Genomic DNA, 21,815 nt, shown 5'->3' on the forward strand with positions numbered 1-21,815 from the left:
TGCCATTTGAGTGCCATCCTCCACGGGTATTTAAACCTTGTAGAGTTATTATGACGGGAAACAATCTCATCCATTTGCAGCATTTACAGGCTGCAAACATTTTAATTAACTCAGATTTATCCTCATGCACACACACACACACACACACACACACACACACACACAGAAAGAAGCAGGAGAAAGAAAGTGAAGCTTTCTCCACCATTAGCCGCTGCCTGGGACGCTTGCAGTGGGTGTAGTGCTCATTAAGCCGTGATATAAAGCACAATCTCATAATGACTAAAGATCTGTTGTCTGGTAAGCACTAACAAAACGATTGATTCGTAAGCAGAGGAAGAGACGAGGCCAAGAGGAAAAGGAGAAAATTATAATGAGAGGGAGAGAGAGGAGGAGGAGGGGGGAGAGGAAGAGGAGGAGGGGGAGAGGAAGAGGAGGAGGGGGAGATGAAGAGGAGGAGGGGGAGAGGAAGAGGAGGAGGGGGGAGAGGAAGAGGAGGAGGGGGAGAGGAAGAGGGGAGAGGAAGAGAAAGAGGAGGAGAAGCATTTAGTTGGCAGACAGTTTCCTGATTCAGCCAGGCTGGAGAGCAGGGCGAGCTGTCTTCTTCCATGTAGCTCATCTATCACTGCCTATTTGTGGGAGACTCACCCGTTTCCCCGCCTTACACACACAGATGGGAGGAGTGAGAATTCAATCTCTCCCTGCCTCACAGTCATCTGCAGAAAAGCATTCGTTCAGCAGGGCCCCCAAACCTGCCAATAAAGGTCCAGCAGGGCGGGGAAGCATCGCTGCAGCTCCCCAGCCTTCCTCGTGTCATCTATTTCCAATCTGTACAGTCCGTCCACTCAGGGCCGAGCGGGGAGCGGCTCCAGGAGGTCTTCACTAACATGAATCCTCTTCACAGAGTTATTCTTCTGTTGTTTTTTATATTTAAAAAGCTGTTTCAGTGTTTTATACTGACTAGTGTGAAGATCTTTATTTTTAAAACGGAGAATGATAAGAAACCAAACTGACAGATTTCACAATGGATTAAAATACGTCATGAAATAAAAAGATATGATATCACATGATACCCTGTCAGAGGACTAGATGGAAACACAGTATGATATGATATGAAGCTTTATGGTCACTTTGTCGACGTGCATCACAACAACCTGATGAAAGTACGAGTTCAAACATAAATGTTCAGAATTTGATACGGAAACAATTCGAATGAGACGAGAATAAAACAAAAAATGCAAACGAGCGTCGGAGACAGAATCAGTACAATGAGAAAACTAAATCTTCAGAAATCCCAGAAAATCTTCAGGACACTTGGCGCCTGTGCTAATTTAACGTCCAATGAAATGCTTTTTTTTTTTTTTTTAAATCTCCACATCATACAGGAGCGATGAACTAGCCAGCAGATTTCAGAGGTCGCTGTATTTCTGATGTTTTTTACGTTTCAGCTGACGTAAAGAGAAGAAGAACATACTCACTGATTATCTGGATGAAGAGTTTTTTGATCATTCTGTGTCAGTTTACATAAAGCTACCAGCTAACCAGCGCTAACATAGCATGATAACATAACGATGCAGCACACAGGTGACTTAAGCTAACAGCTAGCTTAAGAGCGCTAACATTAGCATGATAACAATACAATACAGCACACAGGTGATTGAAGCTAACAGCTAGCTTAAGAGCGCTAACATTTCATTTCATTTATTTATTCATTTGAACAGGGGCAGCGTACAATATACATTAACCTTAGAAAGGAGAGATGCATTGTACCAGGTTGTAGCACTTGTGCTAATTTCCACCTGCAGTCCCTGGGCAGGCTGTTGTTAACCTACAGAGTTAGCATTAGCATGCTAACATAACGATGCAGCACACAGGTGATTGAATCTGGAGCTGAGGAGGATTTGGTCCTCTGCTTGTTCTTCATAGTGCTTAGCTATGGTGTGTTGATCACTGGAGTGGGTTGGAGGTGTGTCATTGGAGGAGAACGGAGGCTTCAGTATGGAGGATCAAAAAGTCACATTCTTCCTCTGATGAACATGAAGTCATGTTTAGTTTTTTAGACACTTACAGCCTCAGCGCGATAGAAAGAACATCACTGAAGTGAACCTTCAAGAACGACATCTGTGAGAAGGTCCGACCACGGAGACTTTAAGATCACTATTCACTGATTTTCACTTCAGAATATTCTCCATGTCACGATGCCAAACGATGAAAAGACTGCACGTTATAAACTTCCTGGTGAGGCTGGGAAACTGAGGCACATGTTACCTTTGATGAGGATGAAAAGTGTTAAACGTTGTGCTCAAAGACGAAGTGGCGCCCTGAAAGGTAACGCGCAGGAGGTCATCGTGGCCACAGATAGTTTGATAGTTGATCAGAAGAAAGGTGAGGAAAGTGTTTGGATGATAGTGAACAGTGTCGAGCTCCTCAAAGGGAAACCTCTGAGAGCGTTCACTTCTTCGTCACTCTGACGGGACAAACATGACGTCACAAACATCTGAAGCAGGTCTGGACGAGACGACGACACAACATCTCCCTCGACTGAACGCCAGCACGACTCTGCTGACACCCAGACTCTTCTCTCGCTCCTCTCTTTCTTCTTCATTTGCATAATCCCTGTGACACTGCGATTAATAACTCTGCCCTGATTTGCATATCTATGCCTGAAATTGAGGACAGGCATTCACTCCGTAAATACGGTCCAGCAAGAAACAAACTGTCTGACCAGGGGGGTGTGCCCCCCCCCCCCCCACACACACACAGATTCCTGGGTACTTTTGTCGAACCCTCCCTCTCCAATCCTTTCCTTAAGCTCTTGGCCTCAGTCGAACACAGGAGGGCTGGGAAAACGGAGACCTCACCACTCCAGCTGTTCCTGCAACAAAAAAAACACAAGTTTGAGAAGATACCAGCCTCCAAAAAAAGGGACCAGAGCAGAGCCCTGCTCAACCCGCTCCCTGGTTAGTGCAGATTAGGAGCCTGTATTTGCTTCAACAGTGCCCCCTACTGGCAGATGGAAGATGTGATATTGTTGTTTTCTGCTGCACTCTGCAGATCAACCTCTCTGAAGGTCTTAATCTGTGCTCATTGTTTCAGGGTCTCTTGATCCCACATGTTATGTTCTACATTGCTGCAGACACAAACAGGAACATTTCTTCTTCCTCATAAACTCTTCACACTTCACATCTCTGAAAACTTGATGGGAAGCTGTGATTGGTTACCATCGTCTGATCCCTAAATATAATGTCAGAACACTGTTACTGACAGAGGCTGAAGCCAGAGGTCACATGGTCAAAAATCATTCCAGGCAAAGTAAACGAGAGGCTCAATCTTTATCTTTACCCTGTGTGTGTGTGTGTGTGTGTGTGTGTGTGTGTGTGTGTTCATCAGGGTTTATACCACAGATGTCATATTATCATATTATTATTAGCCTGAGGTGCACACTGTCGATGTTACAGGAGCTTTGCACACGTCCAGTATCTAGGTCAGCTTTAAAGTTAGAAATCCAATAAACAGCAAAGTTCCTGTCAAACATTTATGAACCTGTGTAACCCTGCTCCAGCTCCACATACTGCTCCACAGCTGGCTCTGAAAAAACAAGATGGCGACCCCCAGAATGCTTCAAAGCATCAGATGAAGATCTAACAGGTGACAGCCGTGTGGTCTGTAAGCTCGGATGTAAACAGTGTGAGGAGCATGTTGAAAGTCACTTTAATATTCTGTGAAGATTTCCTCAAATGTAAATCTTTCAGAGATTCATGCCGTGTTTTCAAAAACCTGAAGCAAATTCCTCTCCACAGTTCAGGCCTGGTGTGTTCAGGTTGGATGACTCACACACACACACACACACACACACACACACACACACACACACACACACTCCAATCCTGCCTGCCCCAGGAGACCAAAGGCTGGAAATGACAAGCCTGCGATGAGGTAATGACATTTCCTCCTGCGTAATGTGGCCAAAGGCAGCTCGCTGGCTCAGACGGCGAGCAGACGGAGATATGTGACGAGGCGCGCTGTAATCTGCAGGTACAGCCTTCACTTCCTCGCTCAGGACCACAGAGCTGCAGCTAAATAATTGAACAGGTGCAATATGTGGAGTCAGGGCGGTGGGGGGAGAAGGACACCCAAAACGTCTGCAGTGTCCTCTGCTCAGAGTTAAAGTCATCAAATGTTCGTTTGGGGGTAAAATGTCAGAAGAGTCCAGGTCCAGGAGCGTGTTCTCCTCCCTCCCTGCTTCTCCGGAGGACGCGGCGACAAGCGGCTGCTTTGGTTTGCTCGCCGTTATTTCTCCGATTTTTCCCTTTTGGAGCACAAATATCTTCAATCTCTGATCCTCACTTTTCACCAAACGTTTGTTAACCTGCCTTTCATGCATTTGAAGAAGGGAGAGTTTTAATCATTGCACGCCACCTTTCTGACCTTCATCTCATAATGAGAAGACCGCGAGAGGACCGTCTCATATCTAAAGACAACGGGCCATCTAACAGGATGACAGGATACCTTACAAGATTATTTCCCATCATGCACCTGGTGAACATTTACATCTAATTTATGAGCAAACACCGAAGAAAGGGAGAGAGCTGTGGAGAGGGCAAGAACCGCCTTGTTTTGCAGTTTGCAGTTTCCTGTTCGCTGCTTTTGGTCTTTAATAACAAAAAACAATTTACACACAACACGACTACCAGCCATTATATTAAACATGTTTCATTTAATGGTAATGCCAAGAGGAGAAGCAGACCACGAGGTCGTTTATTTCCCGATCAGACGCAGAGGAGGACGATGTGAGGCCGATCTGTCGGTGACAAAACTACAAAAACTACAAAAAGGCGGAGCACTCGGAGGAACAGACGCTGGGCGCCGCACTCTTTCTACAGGCGACTTCGGCGCTCTCTGCTCTTTGAAAACAGAAAAAGAAAAAGCTGGCACTCTTTGGTTTGAAGTCAGGAGGAACTCAGTTTGTCCAAATGTGATCTGAGCTCCATCTACTCTGATGCTGTGTGTCTGACAAAAGAAACAAAGAGGCCGACAGTAACTGAAGACACGATGAACGTGAGGCGTTCAAACAACCGATGGAAACTTCGACCCCGTGAGCAGACTGCAGAACTTGACCTTTGACCCTGTGAGCAGACTTCAGACTGCAGAACTTGACCTTTGACCCTGTGAGCAGACTTCAGACTGCAGAACTTGACCTTTGACCCTGTGAGCAGACTTCAGACGGATCAGGAAGAATCGTTGTTTATTTTTCATACTCTGGTATTTGTGCATCCTCGTCTTGTTTGCCATCGCTGATGAAAAATCTGATTTTTCATCTCAAAGCTTCTTTTCCATCTGCTGTCATGTTTTTGCTTCCAGGCGTGTGATTGAGTCTCCAGGTTACCATGACAACAAATTGGGACGTCATGGTGGCGTTTCACCCTTGTCTTACCTCTGCTGGACGATGACTCCCCTGAAATACCAATTCCTGATTTTACACTAAAGCTTGTCTGTGGAGGGAAGTGAGGAGGGCTGTGTGTGTGTGTGTGTGTGTGTGTGTGTGTGTGTGTGTGTGACCTTGGCAGTGTGTCCCCGTGCAGAGTTTACAGAGTGTGTGTGTGTGTGTGTGTGTGTGTGACCTTGGCAGTGTGTCCCCGTGCAGAGTTTACAGAGTGTGTGTGTGTGTGTGTGTGTGTGTAACAGCCACACATGGCCGCTGCCACAGCTGCAGTCAGGTGAAACGGACGTGGCCTCGGTGTGACGGCGAGCTCTGCCCTCTGACATGAACAACAGTCCAGGTTTCATCTGGCGCTCTCTCTGCGGACACGCCGCTGGTTTCAAGACTTCAAGATGGAGAGTCCAGAAAACGTCAGGAGATTCAACACAAGACAGAAATAAATGAATAAAGTCATATAAGAGAGGAAAAGCATCTTATTTTAATCAGCTTCAGGCTTTTTATTTTTAGCAGGTTAACCCTTAACGCTGCACTGACACTGGCTCATACTGGTCCCAGTCTGTAATCACTCACAGCAGGAGCTGCACATACACACATCTAAAGTGCTTCACTCATTAACAGCATCATGACAGAGGAACACTAACAGAGAACAGAGAAGGTCTGCCTCTCTCATTTAGCTCAGGCCTGTGCTCGTCATGGACTGCACATGCTAACAGTTAGCTAACAACGAGCACATACATCTCTTTAGTTCTTCCTGTTTAACTTTCCATTCACGTCTCTGTGAAACTTTTCTATATTTATTCATCCATGCATGCATCTTCAGCCCTCAGAAAGGAAATAGATCTGTGTCTCTCGTTCAAAAGTTTGAATGTGTCAATCAATCAGCTGGTGGCGCTGTGGCAGAATAATGTGTGTTTCCTCTCCAGCACGCCGTCAGACGAGGCTTTGTGCTGAAAACTCCTCTGGACCCTCAAAGGTGTCACAAGTAGACGATGTCAGAGGCCTGTCACGGCCGGCCGCTCGCAAAGCTGGAAAAATATCCTCCCAGGGGAGCGTGTGTGTGTGTGTGTGTGTGTGTGTGGCATCAAGCCGTCAGTCCTCCAGACAAAAGGTCTCCATCCACTCAGCGGATGCTCCTCACCCTCGGGGCTGACGGCTCGATTATTCAGCCTGACAAGCCGAGCCCAGAGCAGATCAAACTCTCTGCCTAATTGAAAGCTGACAGTTGAGCCTCACTCACTCTGCGGCTGATTATCGGACTGAATGGGATTATAATGGCGGGAAGTTTCCATCAGAAAGTCGTTTTTGTCAGAGCGAGTTTTTCAGATTGAAGCGTCACGTCTGTGTGACAGATCACCTCTGACTCTGCTGACAGGTCTGACTTTAAGGAAATCTCCACCTCACAGGAGATTCATCACACGCCCCCTCCTCCTCGGCTTCACCATGTTGGCAGCTCCGAGCGTCAGTGACTGATGACTTTGAGCCTTTTTAAGACTCCATCACACAGGAATAATGCAGCGTTAAAGTCAGCCGTCAGCCTCCTGACTCAAGGAGGGAAACATCTTCAACGAGTAACTGTGACATAAACGCTTTAGCTGCTGTGCTTTATGTCATCAGTCAAAGGTCCACATGAGCGTAGAGCGTTGTTAACTGTAAATCAGTGTGAGCTGATACCTGGAACAATCAGTCTGCAGGAAGCTGGACCTGCAGGACTTTAAACCTTGAAGAGGGGTGCAGGTCTAAGCAGCTGATTAAGAGAAATCCAACAGATCCGGTGTAGAACAGATCCTCCTGCAGCCGGCTCGTCAGGTTTGATAAGAGACCCCTGGAGCAGATTAGACTCCTCAGGACTGTGGGGGGTCGGCTCCTGTTAGAGTTCACTTAGAGAGCCTGTGTGGATTACCTCTGTTTTCAGAGGCCTACATTGACAGCTCATTATTGTACAGCACGCAGAGCGGCTCGCCGTGCATCCACGACCACGCACAGCGGGGTCCATGTACACACACGCCATCAAACATGGCAGACTGGGTTGGTGGGGGGGCAAGGAGAGGACTCAGCATGCAGAATGATGGTGGAGTGTTTAACTAACAAGAGCCCACTGTCAATATCACCGGGGGGGGGGGGGGGGGGGGGGGGGTGACCTCCATGACTTTCACACATGTAATCACACACACGAACACACCGAGACACAGAGAGAGCAGCACACACGTTTCATGATGTTGCATCTTTAAAGCTAGCGCGAGCTAACGCGAGCTAACGCGAGCTAACTCTCCATCTGATTTCATCCCGCTGTTTGTCGAGGTTCAGTACGGACGTCCAACATCGTAACGTTATGTATAAAAATCATCAGAAGAAGAAGATCTCCTTCGTAGCAGCAGTGAAGAAACAAGAAACACAAGGTTTTTACTCAAATCCTCTCAGGAGGGAATCTCATCATAAAAACAGTCTCAGATCAAATCCAACCGGACGTTCAGAAGTTGGAGAGACCTTTTAAGAAGTTTCAAACACACAGAAGTTGAAGGATTTGATGAAACGGCGGCGCTGAGAGTGGACCCTGTTTGCTTTTCAGCATTGTGAAAAATAAACAGCAATTACGAGTGAAGAGGAGAAGAGAGGAGCGGAGGGCTTCACATGGAGACGGCTCCACTTGACCTCATAAAGTGAAATGACAAAGAGGCGAGCCGGCTGTCTGAAGGTTCACAGACAGAGAGAGCTCTTTAGCTGCTCAAACACAGACAGACCGTCTCTGTGGCTGCTCATCAACCAAACAGCCGGATTTGAGAGCGTGCTCACATGCTAACACGTGCTAACACTCGCTAACTCACGCAGCTAATAATTAGCTGCAGTGGTGCTGAAGTGAATAACTGGAGATGATTCAAGTAAAGCAGAAGGTGTGATGAGCTTCCTGTCTGCAGAGCGAGCGCTCCGTGACAGACGACCCTCGTGCTGCAGCCGAGCCGCCTGTTGAATGTCGAATGGAGTCCAGACGGAGAAGCTCGCTCTGCAAGGTCACCGTGTCTGCACCTTCCCTGTAATTATTCTTGATACAAGGATTAATATCTCATTCAAAGCGCGGGCTGGATGACTCTTTGGTTATTAACTTTGCTGCGCTGTGGAGACCTCTCCGGATTATTTCAATTCACTGATTACTTTTGGCCTAGCGGCTGATTGCAAACTGTGCTGCTGCGTTTACCCAGCGCATTGATTTCTCTGCCAATACGGAGGAGCGAGCTCCAGAGACGTACGACCCCGCTCCTCTCGGTAAATCTTATTAGAGACGAGGCTGACGGACGGATCCCTCGCTGCACGACAAGACGACAAGGTGAAACGACGAGAAGAGAACAAGATGAGGTCTGCACACACTTCACCAGGTGGTCGTTAGTTCAGTCTGTTGTCCGCACGCTGGTGCACCGCTCCGGGTTCTGTCCCTTCAGGGTCACACCTGAGGCCCGTTTCAGACTAACTCTGAGTGGGTTGCTATGGTAACTGTGAGTCTGCGAACCTCACCTGGTCGAGAGGAGGTCTCGAGTTTCTCTCTGACTCCTCCCTCTTTCAGAGACACACTTCACTTCACAGTGCATGTAAGGATGGACGTGTACTTCATGTACTTCACACTGATGAATACAGTGAACAGCAGAGAGGCCTGTGTGTGTGAACACGTCTGACGCTGCAACACGATCCACACAAAGCCGACAGGTTTAAAGTGCACGCACCAAACCGGCTCTTTTCATTGGACCGTACTGCTGCAGGTGCACGAGCACGTCTCTGCAGCCAAACAAAAACACTTCCATCAGGTTCCCAGTCCTGTTGTTACCGTGGCAACCATTAAGGTGTTTGTTTGGTTTGTAGTTTTCATGCCCCCTAGTGGCCAAAGGTTGATTCACGCAGCTTTAATAGAAAGTTCCACATGTCGGGTAAGAAACAACAGTCCTACATTTTGGGATATTTGTTGCTTTTTACACTTTTTATGATTGTTTGTGCTGCTGCAAAAACTCTGAAGCAATCCAAGGACATGCTGCAGACTGTAAACACACACACACACACACGCACACACACACTGCTGACTCAGGTCCCTGCTGGGTGCTGGCTAATGATAGCAGCTCATGGAGGATGGATTTCCGGGCGGAGGCGAAGGCAGAAGGTATCACAAACGCAGCGGCGTGGCCGGAGCGCTGTTTGGCATGCTGCTCGGCCTCCGCGCGTTACTCACAGAGAGTCACCGGGGGAATACTTCCCACCTCCACTGATCAGCGGCTGCACCTCCTGGCCCTGAGAAATCAACAGCCAGGATTTATAGATTCACCTTAGATTGGCTGTCCCGTATTTGTACCCCCATAAATACTTTTACAGCTTTGCTAATGCCACTGCTGGGAATAAACAAGGTTACCGTGGACGAGATGAGGCGGAGATTTAGTTTGCAACTCGGACACAGAGAGGAGGTGTAATAATGTCAGCACAGGGAGGAAGAAACTCGCCGCAGCGGGGACGACGCTTTTATAGCAAAGCAGGATGAAGGTTTACATACACAAACAAAGATCCTGAGGAGAGGTCTCACTCCTCTGAAAAACTGGAGGCAGTATGTAGAAAGAAAGACAATCTTTAAAACACAATGAAGACAAATAGATTCTCCTGCTGCTTGAAATAAACTGACCTTGGAGATGATTCTCATCAAAGACATCGCAGATGAATTATTCAAACACGTTTCTTCACTTGAGTTTTAAATGCTAATCATTCGGACAACTTCATGAAAGTTTCAGAGTTTCAAATCATGAAATATTAAGGTGCAGGCCATCAGTCCGTTCATTATGAATAAGCCGAGCTAAGAATCGACACGTCTCTGTCGTCTCAGTTCGCTCCTCCACAGTCAGCAGAACGCCACAGGTGAGACGCTGCGGGCAGGACGGAAACCGAAGCGGGCTGCTGAAGGTCAAACGGCGGCCATCAGGATGACACGTCACGGACTCACCTGTGTGACAGGCTGCGTGTTCGGTGTGGGTGTCGGCTGCATCATGTTTGCCTGACGTGCTTTTGTTCTGATGTCATCACGACTCGCATATCAACTCGATTCGTTGTGATTCTGAAGTTTGCAATTCACAAAGAATCGATGGCAGGGATCGAATCATGAAACAGCAGAGAGTGAGCTCATCTCACTCCTCCTGTTCCCACAAAGCCACTTCCTGTCATCTGATGTCATGGTTACGGAGGTCAGGGGTCATATCAAGTCTCAACATCGGGACGCCTTGATTCCAATTCATTCACATATTCAGATTTCAAAACGTCTTTCAATGTCTTTTTCACAATTTGATCCCTCATCCGTCTTTTTCTCAAAGAGACAACGAGACAAATCTGTCCAATTAAAATCACCTGGCAACCAAAACAGGTTTCATATCGAGGGTTTCTTTCCTCTCTGCACAAACATTACAAACTGCAGGCTCCTTGTTTATGTGAGGTCAGCTGAGGTCAGGTGAGGTCAGGTGAGGTCAGGTGAAGTCAGATGAGGTCAGGTGAGATCAGGTGAGGTCAGGTGAAGTCAGCTGAGGTCAGGTGAGGTCAGGTGAAGTCAGGTGAGGTCGGGTGAAGTCAGGTGAAGTCAGGTGAGGTCAGGTGAGATCAGGTGAAGTCAGCTGAGGTCAGGTGAGATCAGGTGAGGTCAGGTGAAGTCAGATGAGGTCAGGTGAGATCAGGTGAGGTCAGGTGAAGTCAGCTGAGGTCAGGTGAGGTCAGCTAAGGTCAGGTAAAGTCAGGTGAGGTCAGCTGAGGTCAGGTGAAGTCAGCTGAGGTCAGCTAAGGTCAGGTAAAGTCAGGTGAGGTCAGGTGAAGTCAGGTGAGGTCAGCTGAGGCCAGGTGAAGTCAGGTGAGATCAGGTGAGGTCAGGTGAAGTCAGCTGAGGTCAGGTGAGGTCAGGTGAAGTCAGGTGAGGTCGGGTGAAGTCAGGTAAAGTCAGGTGAGGTCAGCTGAGATCAGGTGAGGTCAGGTGAGGTCAGGTGAGGTCAGGTGAAGTCAGGTGAGGTCAGCTGAGATCAGGTGAGGTCAGGTGAGGTCAGGTGAGGTCAGGTGAGGTCAGGTGAAGTCAGGTGAGGTCAGCTGAGGTCAGGTGAAGTCAGCTGAGGTCAGGTGAGGTCAGCTGAGGTCAGGTGAGGTCAGGTGAGGTCAGGTGAGATCAGGTGAAGTCAGGTGAGGTCAGCTGAGGTCAGGTGAAGTCAGGTGAGGTCAGCTGAGGTCAGGTGAAGTCAGCTGAGGTCAGGTGAGGTCAGCTGAGGTCAGGTGAGGTCAGGTGAGGTCAGCTGAGGTCAGGTGAGGTCAGGTGAGATCAGGTGAAGTCAGCTGAGGTCAGGTGAGGTCAGGTGAGGTCAGGTGAGGTGGTGCGTTTCTCCGCCTGCAGACTGAGCGTGTGCAGGTTGAATCCACATGGACAGGGATCTTGAGTCCAGCTTTGAGAACTTGTTTGAAAGCAGTTTTTAATATAAAACCCATTAGAGACTCAGTCCTCTCTCTCTCTGCATTAATCAGTCTTGCTCGCCCAGGAAACCCCCCTCTGTTAATGTCACTTTGAATATCGTCTCACTCAGACACGACGCCGACACTCAGGAAGAAGAAGAGTGTATTCTTCTTCTTCTGTCATCCATTAAAGTGTCACAACACATCACACACACGCTCTCATCTTTAATTCAGCAGCCAGGACGCTTCAGTCCGTGGTTTGTTCACGCTCATTACCACGGATAAATGTTTGTTTGGTTTGTCGATTGTTTAACGTCATAACACGGTTTTCTCCTCAAAGCATGCTGGGTAAAAAAAGAGGCTATGTCCTCGTTCATGTTTCAGTCCCACAGGTCGCTTCACCTCACTGCTTTCGACATTTGAATCCTGCGTGACGTCAACTGTCTGTTCCTGCAGGGGGCGCCGGAGCCCAATCGATGGCGGTTGCCACAACGGTTTGTCAACTGGCTTAGAACCCGCCTCAGCTTCTTTTTCTTCACTTGAGTATTTTCACCTGTGTCTCCTGACCTTCACCTGTGTCTCCTGACCTTCACCTGTGTCTCCTGACCTTCACCTGTCTCCTGACCTTCACCTGTCCTGTGACCTTCACCTGTCTCCTGACCTTCACCGGTCCTGTGACCTTCACCTGTCTCCTGACCTTCACCTGTGTCTCCTGACCTTCACCTGTCCTGTGACCTTCACCTGTCTCCTGACCTTCACTTGTGTCTCATGACCTTCACTTGTCTCCTGACCTTCACTTGTGTCTCCGTGACCTTCACTTGTGTCTCTGTGACCTTCACCTGTGTCTCTGTGACCTTCACCTGTCTCTGTGACCTTCACCTGTATCTCATGACCTTCACTTGTGTCTCTGTGACCTTCACCTGTCTCGTGACCTTCACTTGTGTCTCGTGACCTCCTGATTGCGTCTCTTGAAGTATCGGAGGTGTCAGGAGACGCTCGTGGCGTGATCAAGACGCCGTCAGAGCTTCTGCTGTTTTCTTTAACAGCCAACGTTCCTGCAGTCTGAAGGATAAAAGTTGGTATTGAAGGATAAAAGTTGCTATTGAATCCTTTTCCTAAATGTTGTTAATAGAAATCTGACTCCTCTAAATAATTACCTCAAATCTCTCTGCGCATTCTTTTGATGGGATGAGAGGAATGACTGGAGGCGTCTCTTTCAGGTTAACAGAGTTTATTAACCTGATGAATCAAGAATAGAAGTTACAGAGTCTCTGGGTTCAACACTACGCGTCCCTGACCACAGACAGATGCTGGATCAGTTCACGAAGTCTGAGCCCCGACTATCTTTCCCTGAACCCTTTTATACATTATACAGAGAATATCTAACCAAATAATGCATTCAAGAATGTGCGGTTTCCTTCCTGCGATTGGGGCAACTTCCAAATTATGCGTCTTCGGATGAGTGGTTCCCCTTCTCTCATTGGTGCATCAAACTCCCGAATCCTTTCACCATCTGTAGGGGAAGACACACCCTGCCTGGCCTGTTTCTTATCACAACCTGACATCTAGTCTAGTAACTAATTCTTTTTAAGGAGAAGACAATTTAGGTAATTAAGAATCCAGACTCACTCAACCTATATAAAAGTGGGTGAGTGATTACCGTAAATTCCGGACTATAAGCCGCTACTTTTTTCTCACACTTCGAGCACTGCGGCTTCTACTCCGGTGCGGCTAATGCATGGATTTTTTATGGGGGACAATGAGCTTCTGCCGCAAAAACATTTGACTTCGTCACGTCGGATCTTAATATCAGTCATTTTGCGCTTCATGCACGCACCCTCATGATGGAAAACACACGGAGAAATACATATGATGCAGCTTTCAAGTTAAAGGCGATCGAGCTGGCTGTCAAAGAAGCTAACAGAGCTGCTGCACGTTAAGATGACACTGACAGCGACAACAGAGACTGAGGAAGTGAGTAATGAAGTCATTCTGAGGCAGTGAATGGATGGACTTTTTCTTGTGAAAAATATTACGTCATTTTTCATCAGCCGTGTTACAGACACCGTCGGCTAGGCTTCGTATTGTAACGGTTCATGTTGTAAAGTCAGTAGTTGATAATGTGTTCATAATTCCGATTATGTGGAGAGTCAGTGAATGCACCAGCGAGAACGTGTTGAGTGGCTGTATGAGAGAACGCTGGGGGAGAGAGTTGGATTGTGACGGCAAGTTATGTGTAGCTCTCTGCTGTAAACGGCGTGGTCACGGCCGACAGTGATCGGGTTATTAAAAGTTATTATTTGAACGCTCTCGTCGTCCTTTAACGTCCGTACGGACGCTACAGTATTTGCGGATGTTACCGGTAGCCTACGTCTGTGTAAATAGCTCTTGTTATAGCGTGGACACCTGCGGCTTATAATCAAGTGCGGCTTATATATGTACAAATACATTTATTTACTTATTTTTAGCCGGTGCGGCTTATATCCAGGTGCGCTCAATAGTACGGAATTTACGGTAACTGTTCAGGGCCATAAACTAAACCTATGTTTGAGTTGGTGAGTGATTCAGTTTAAAGGGCCAAAAACACATGTTGGAATGTGCATTCACTTCTGCAAGCCCTCTTCACACAAACACCTTACTGAAAAGTCAGACAATTTTATTAACACACACAAACCTGGAATAAAACATGATAAAATAACTGGTATAATATAAATGTAAGCGAACATCATTCAAACTGTAAATATCAAACCTTTCCTTTGGACCGGGTGATGAAACTTTATTGCAGTAAACACTTTGATTATAAGCAGAAAAAGGCCTAATATTCTATCAACTCCCCCTTTTGACCTCATTAAACATGGGGTCAATATAAAAGAGTCTTCTTCATAAGCATCAATGTTAAGTTCCTGAATAACAAGGCCTGAGCATTAACATGCAATCCAGGGCAATAAGCCCTGATAAACTGAATAAGGTAAGATAAGATAATCCTTTATTCATCTGCAAACTGAGTTTTTTACAATGGTGGGCTTCATTTTATTACCACTCACATCCTGGGGTTGTGTAGTCCAGTCATCTGGTCTGGTAGTGGTGAAATCTACCTGCATTAAAGGAATTAATCATTTACGTCTGTTAAACACATGTTGACATTGAAGTTTAGGAGAGTGGTGTTGGAGAGGTGAAGATATTGAGAACTTGCGAGATCACTGCGCCTGCCTCTGAATCCTAAGAGAAAGATAGCACAAGAGAAAAGGAGAACAAAAAGAGAAAAAAATACAACACAAAGCTGTCCTGATCCATTCTTAAACATGTCAATAATAATCATTAAACAAAAAATGAGTATTAATTTATTATTATTATCATATACATATAGAAAGAGAAGCTACAAGTCCAATTAGAGCCCCCATAATAAAATCCATATTCAAGTCTGGTGAGATCCAGGGGCGTCCCCCTTAGACCCACTGTCACTGAACATGAATATATTACAGGAATGATGAATGAAAATACTCACCAAAAAAATGTGAAGTTTCATGTGGCTTAAAGTTAAAAACACAAAAAACATCTTGAAAGAAGTAATCAGACAAGCAGATCTTTGTGTGCTACCATCAGTCTTTCACACCATCTCCACAGGCCATTTAAATATCAAATGACCCTCAGTCAGAGGCATAAAAAGAACTAAAGTATTCTTACAAATAAAGGTACTATTTTTTATTAATATTTTACTAAAATACTCAAAGTCAGTCTAAACATGCACTCAAAAGAAAATAAAAACTAGCTCATTGAAAATCTACTGTAAGTAAAAGTTACTTATTACAGTCTCTTTTTTTTTTTTATTCATTGAAGGAAAATATTTACAAAGATGTATCCTGCAAACATATTGTTTTGTACCCCATTAACAAAAACAAAATATAAGTAGACATTAAATCTCCTCTCAATCTCTCTGTCTCAAACTCTTTCACCCTCATCTGTCTCATCACTTCCTGAACTCTTTCTAATCACTTACTTAATTCCTTCTTTCTGCACTTTCTCTTCCTCACATCCACCAACAGGTTCATCTGAACCACTTTTACTTTCTTTCACCTTCTTTCACTCACTATTACCTTTAAATTCTTCCTTCAGGATCATTAAAGTGTCTATGTCACCTTTTGCTGCTTTCAATGCTATATCTAGTTTTACTTCTTGTGATGAAGGGAATCTTCTACATTTCCAGTTTAGTCAGAGGTAAGTGGTACAGTTTCTCTGGATGTCTAAAACAACAGACATCTGTAAAAAACGTTCTCACCTCTAAAAGAGCAATAAATACATTTGACAAATTAGCCCTTAGTTTGACATATTTCTGGACTTGTTCTTCACAGATATGAAGAGTAAAGGTTCATTTAGTCAACTATGTTGATGCTTTCTGAAGTGTAAATAATGTGTGAATGGAACAAAACTATTTACAACTTTGTTTGTCTGAGATTTGTCACAGTGAATGCTTTAGATAAGGATGAAGAAAGTCACACTATGTGTTGTCTTTACAAAAGCTTTTACAACAGCCACTATATATATTATTATGCATCAATACCCGTCTATATCCCCCTTTTTTCTGAAAAAGGGCCGCATTAACATCATCCCCTTTTTCAGAAACAACTAAGAAGAATGGAGTAAAATAATCTGAGAATTAAAACCATTCTGTTTGTTAGAGATCAAATGAACAGCAGCTACAACACGCTCTGAGCCCATAAGAATACAGAGAGAGGTAATACACCAGTGAGAGTTAACAACATGCTTCAAAAGGATCATGATACACAAAGTTGGGAGTACGAATGTAATTTAAAGTGACGTGGTACAGGTCTTTTGGAGGGACTAAAGGCTGGATGGACTGCAACCAAGTTTCCCCAAAAGTTGTAAAAAGCAAGAATGTCCCCTTTTTCAAGTGTCTCTGGGAATGGTCGTTGGTGTACCCGTGAACTCCACTACTGGAACCCATTGCGATGAAGATTGAAGGTTGTGAAACATCACCAGTGAGAGTGGAGTAACACAGTCCTGTTTCAACCACAGAGCTGCATGAATTCAACAGTCATTGTGAGGAGGGGCTCTGCCAAACCCTCTCCCTTAAAGCACTCTGGATGACCCTTGACATTTAACCAGGCTGCTATCACACCTGGGTGGCTCCTTGTCCATTAGGAGTCCAGTACTGATAAGAACCATGCTGCTTGCTGCTTCTGAGGGCCCTGTGAGGGAGGACCGGAGCAGCCCACTGTCCTGGGCGGTGTCTGGCCCAGTGGTCGAGTGTCCCACAATAAAAACGTCCTTGATTCTGTGGACCTGGAGCAAACCCACCCCAGCCAAGTCCACCATATCCCCTGTAACCACGCCTGTACAGATTGAAGTTGTACCCTGTACTCCTCCCACAAGAGTGATATGGCTGCTGTACATATGGTTGCTCTAGATGAAACACCGGAGCGTATTTGGTTGCATCAAAAAGTAGCCTCTGCCTCTTGAAGCTGCATCTTTAGGAGGTGCAGCTATAAGTCTTATTAACTCTATCATCTGCTGTTTGCTGTTGTTTATGTGAGCGTAAGTGATGTAAGACGTGTATCTCCCATCTGGGGAGCGATACACTATTCAAACCAAGCATTTCAACTAGTTCTGCTTTTACTCATTCTGCTAGGCCTGCTACTAGGACTGCTTGTTTGAACTAAAGCTATGCCCCCCCAGTACAACCTTATATTTAGAACATGCCAACAAGTGTAGCACCATCTAAGTTGACTTCATGTTTGTGTACAGTTTGTCATTGATGTCAGTAAAATTTCCAGTCTAATTCTTTAAACATCACTCGTAAACAGTCTAGAAATAGTTGAAATGTCAGCAAGGTGAACATATTACAAAGTTTAAATTATTGTCTAAGCTATGGGGCCAAAATAAAGTAATTTTTGGTTTTCTATTTTAAGAATGTAAAAAAACAAAGTCAGAATGGGTTGTTTGTATAATCAATGCATGCAAATAAGTACTAGTGATCTACGACAGCTACCTCATTTCCTACGCTCCTTGAATTAATCAATGCTCAAATTTAGCTATATAATATATCTCTATAACAACAAGAAAAAACACTATAAAACATGAACACATTTAACTACATAAAAACAAAGCAACAACAGTGAGGACTGTGGGGTGATACTGAATGGGTTAAGAAAGGATGGGGCCTTCTTCTCTCCTGTAAAACACCCTATCTAATCTCTCCTTTAAAGATACTGATCAACCCAGTGCACAGAGCCAACAAGCACACAGACCAGAGCCCCACTCTTCCAATCAACAGCCAAAACCCAAAATGAATCTTCTAACAGTTAAAAAAGAACTCCTCCTTTTAACTATGCAAATGTAGAGTTCATCTGTTTTAAACCTTTTAGAAGAGTTTTAAAAGATTTTCCCCTCTCCTTCAGTAAATGTTCCACTATTATTGCCTATTTAATAACACTAAAATTCTATTCATCAATCACACTCAAACTAAATTATTACACAGGCCTTCACACACATGATTTACCACACAGCACACAAACACACACATCAACAGACATCAACAGCACACACACACACACACACACACACACACATCTACTCAGCACAGCACTCACACACACACATCCAAAAACTCCTCCAGCACACACACACATCTACTCACGGGTTTACCAGGTAGAGCTAAAGGTGTTGCTCAAAATACCGGTAACAGGGTAAAAGAAAAAAACCCTACCTTTCCCCTTTCCACTCTCTGAACCAGGAGAGAAAAGAGAAAAGGAGCTATGATGAATGGAATAAAAAATATATATTTCTAAATATTTGTACTTAAGGAGCAGAACTTAAGTTCAAATTAACACACAACAGAAAACACTATACACGTGAACAGCAGAAAATGAATAGACGCAATGCTCCATTCGGAGTCCTCACTGGCAAGCTTCTACAGCAGTCCTAATGACAACTGCGGCCAGTGACTGGGGGTTCTATCCCAGACTCACAAATAGTTTTAATACACTTCTGCTGAATCACCGCCTCCCCAATAATCCCACACACAGTTCTCTGTCGACTGAAATAACCAGCGCTCAACCTGTTGCCTTCTTTACATTGTCATTCAGTGTCAGAAGAAAAGACCCAGCCCAACATTTATCCCAGCCAGTCTCTCGCCCCTGGCTTTCTAACCAGTCTCTCGCCCCTGGCTTTCTAACCAGTCTCTCGCCCCTGGCTTTCTAACCAGTCTCTCGCCCCTGGCTTTCTAACCAGTCTCTCGCCCCTGGCTTTCTAACCAGTCTCTCGCCCCTGGCTTTCTAACCAGTCTCTCGCCCCTGGCTTTCTAACCAGTCTCTCGCCCCTGGCTTTCTAACCAGTCTCTCGCCCCTGGCTTTCTAACCAGTCTCTCGCCCCTGGTTTCTTTGTCAGTCTCTCGCACCTGATTTTCTAACCAGTCTCTCGCCCCTGGTTTCTTTGTCAGTCTCTCGCACCTGATTTTCTAACCAGTCTCTCGCCCCTGGTTTCTTTGTCAGTCTCTCGCACCTGATTTTCTAACCAGTCTCTCGCACCTGGTTTCATAGTCAGTCTCTCGCCCCTGACTTCTCTTCGTACGGCCTTCTGTTCGATCGCTTACTTGTATTCTTGATTCAATTTTCTAAATTTAGACATTAACACCGTCTATACCCAAACCAGACAACGATAATTTAGATTTTCCAATGTGCACAATTTTATGGAAAAGGTTTGTGTTCACCTTTGGTTTTTGTGAGGCCTCTCGATGTCTGGATAGGTCTGGACGTTGTACCATAGACTGCAATGCAGTCATTCTACTACCTTAAGAAATTAATACATTTGAATTAAACATTATTTCAAAAAATTTTCATAAATTAATCAATACTTACGTCCTCTGTCAAACCTCATCCCCCATCGTCGGGGTCACCAAGTGAAGGATAAAAGTTATTGAAGGATAAAAGTTGCTATTTCATCCTTTTCCTAAATGTTGTTAATAGAAATCTGACTCCTCTAAATAATTACCTCAAATCTCTCTGCGCATTCTTTTGATGGGATGAGAGGAATGACTGGAGGCGTCTCTTTCAGGTTAACAGAGTTTATTAACCCGATGAATCAAGAATAGAAGTTACAGAGTCTCTGGGTTCAACACTACGCGTCCCTGACAACAGACAGATGCTGGATCAGTTCACGAAGTCTGAGCCCCGACTATCTTTCCCTGAACCCTTTTATACATTATACAGAGAATATCTAACCAAATAATGCATTCAAGAATGTGCGGTTTCCTTCCTGCGATTGGGGCAACTTCCAAATTATGCGTCTTCGGATGAGTGGTTCCCCATCTCTCATTGGTGCATCTACTCCCAAATCCTTTCACCATCTGTAGGGGAAGACACATCCTGCCTGGCCTGTTTCTTATCACAACCTGACATCTAGTCTAGTAACTAATTCTTTTTAAGGAGAAGACAATTTAGGTAATTAAGAATCCAGACTCACTCAACCTATATAAAAGTGGGTGAGTGATTAACTGTTCAGGGCCATAAACTAAACCTATGTTTGAGTTGGTGAGTGATTCAGTTTAAAGGGCCAAAAACGCATGTTGGAATGTGCATTCACTTCTGCAAGCCCTCTTCACACAAACACCTTACTGAAAAGTCAGACAATTTTATTAACACACACAAACCTGGAATAAAACATGATAAAATAACTGGTATAATATAAATGTAAGCGAACATCATTCAAACTGTAAATATCAAACCTTTGCTTTGGATCGGGTGATGAAACTTTATTGCAGTAAACACTTTGATTATAAGCAGAAAAAGGCCTAATATTCTATCAAGTCCTACAGGCAGCATGCAGTCATGAAAAGTGACCAGATAACACGCCACACGCCTCTGCACATGAAGCCAGCCCTCCCTGGGCGCCGTCCTGCACACGGCACGCCGTCTCTGACCCAGAATAAGAACCATTATCTTGGATCCACTGCAGGGTCTGTGCAGGATTCAGACGCAGCGAAGGCATACGTCTTGATCTGCGTCCACTTACAAAAGGTTAGCGCTCATATTGCTCAAACGTTAGCTGATAAATGTCCCGCTAACTCGCTAATATTTCCACGGCGGGGGGCACATTTGTCATGGTTGAGATGGCGGGCAGAGTCGGGCACAGATGGGAACTCCTCCCTCACGCTGGCGTTGATGTACGAGCTGCAGGTCGAACCAGATGAGCACACGGAGATTGATAACTTCTGGATGTTAACCAGAGAGAGGCTCAGCTCCGAATCAAGGAACAGTTCCTGCTGCTGGAGAGAACCAACGGAAACCAACGGACTGAAGTCCCACGAGAGGAGGCGAGGACGAGGAGCGACGGGGGGGTGTTCAGGGGAACTGAAGGGAGCGCATACTGTTTCTAACTGAACACGATGCTTCCCTCCTCCTGTCAGATCTGAACAGGAACAAATCGACAGATATACTTCAATTAGACCGTCATTAAATATTCAGGTGTGACTGTGAAAGTAAAACTTTACAAAATGACGATATTTCAAAATCTAAAAACACCGCAGAAACGTACCGGAGTCCATCGAAGCTTCTTTACATCATTCAAACGTCTTCACTTGTTGAAACAGCAGAAATAGATCTGTTGTTGACGTCTGGTTCAGAACAACAGTGAGTCTGATCCAGATACAAACTTTATAAAGAGACGTCACATGATCTCCTCCTCCTCTTCAGGTGAAATCAGTGTCCTCGCTCCTCTTCATCATGTGTGTGAAGTGTGTTGTTGTAAATCCACTCTGATCCTGTATCTGATCATGTCTATAAACCCCTCTATTTCAGCCCTGCTCAGAACAGGCTGTTTCTGTGTCTGTAGCTTTAAATATGTAAATGAGCTGTGTCTGACCACGCCCCCTCTCTGGAAGGGCTCGGGTGTCCTCGCTGCTTTCTGGCTCCATGTCCTATTGTTTACG

The 21,815-nt window shown here is 45.3% G+C and overlaps 1 protein-coding gene across 1 annotated transcript in view; it reads left to right on the top strand.

Moving 5' to 3' along the window:
* LOC306835141 (endophilin-B1-like) overlaps nucleotides 1-12,938 on the top strand; it is a gene marked incomplete at its 3' end in the record, with an annotated part of 22,242 nt that extends 9,304 nt beyond the window's left edge. Inside the window, exons 7-8 of the mRNA XM_079361570.1 lie at nucleotides 8,596-8,695; nucleotides 12,847-12,938. Coding sequence (XP_079217696.1) covers nucleotides 8,596-8,695; nucleotides 12,847-12,938 — 192 coding nt within the window. The remainder of the gene's footprint in view (nucleotides 1-8,595; nucleotides 8,696-12,846) is intronic.
* Nucleotides 12,939-21,815: the final 8,877 nt, after the last annotated feature.

This window comes from Symphodus melops, assembly GCF_947650265.1.
Source record: "Symphodus melops genome assembly, chromosome: 14".
NCBI lineage: Eukaryota > Metazoa > Chordata > Actinopteri > Labriformes > Labridae > Symphodus > Symphodus melops.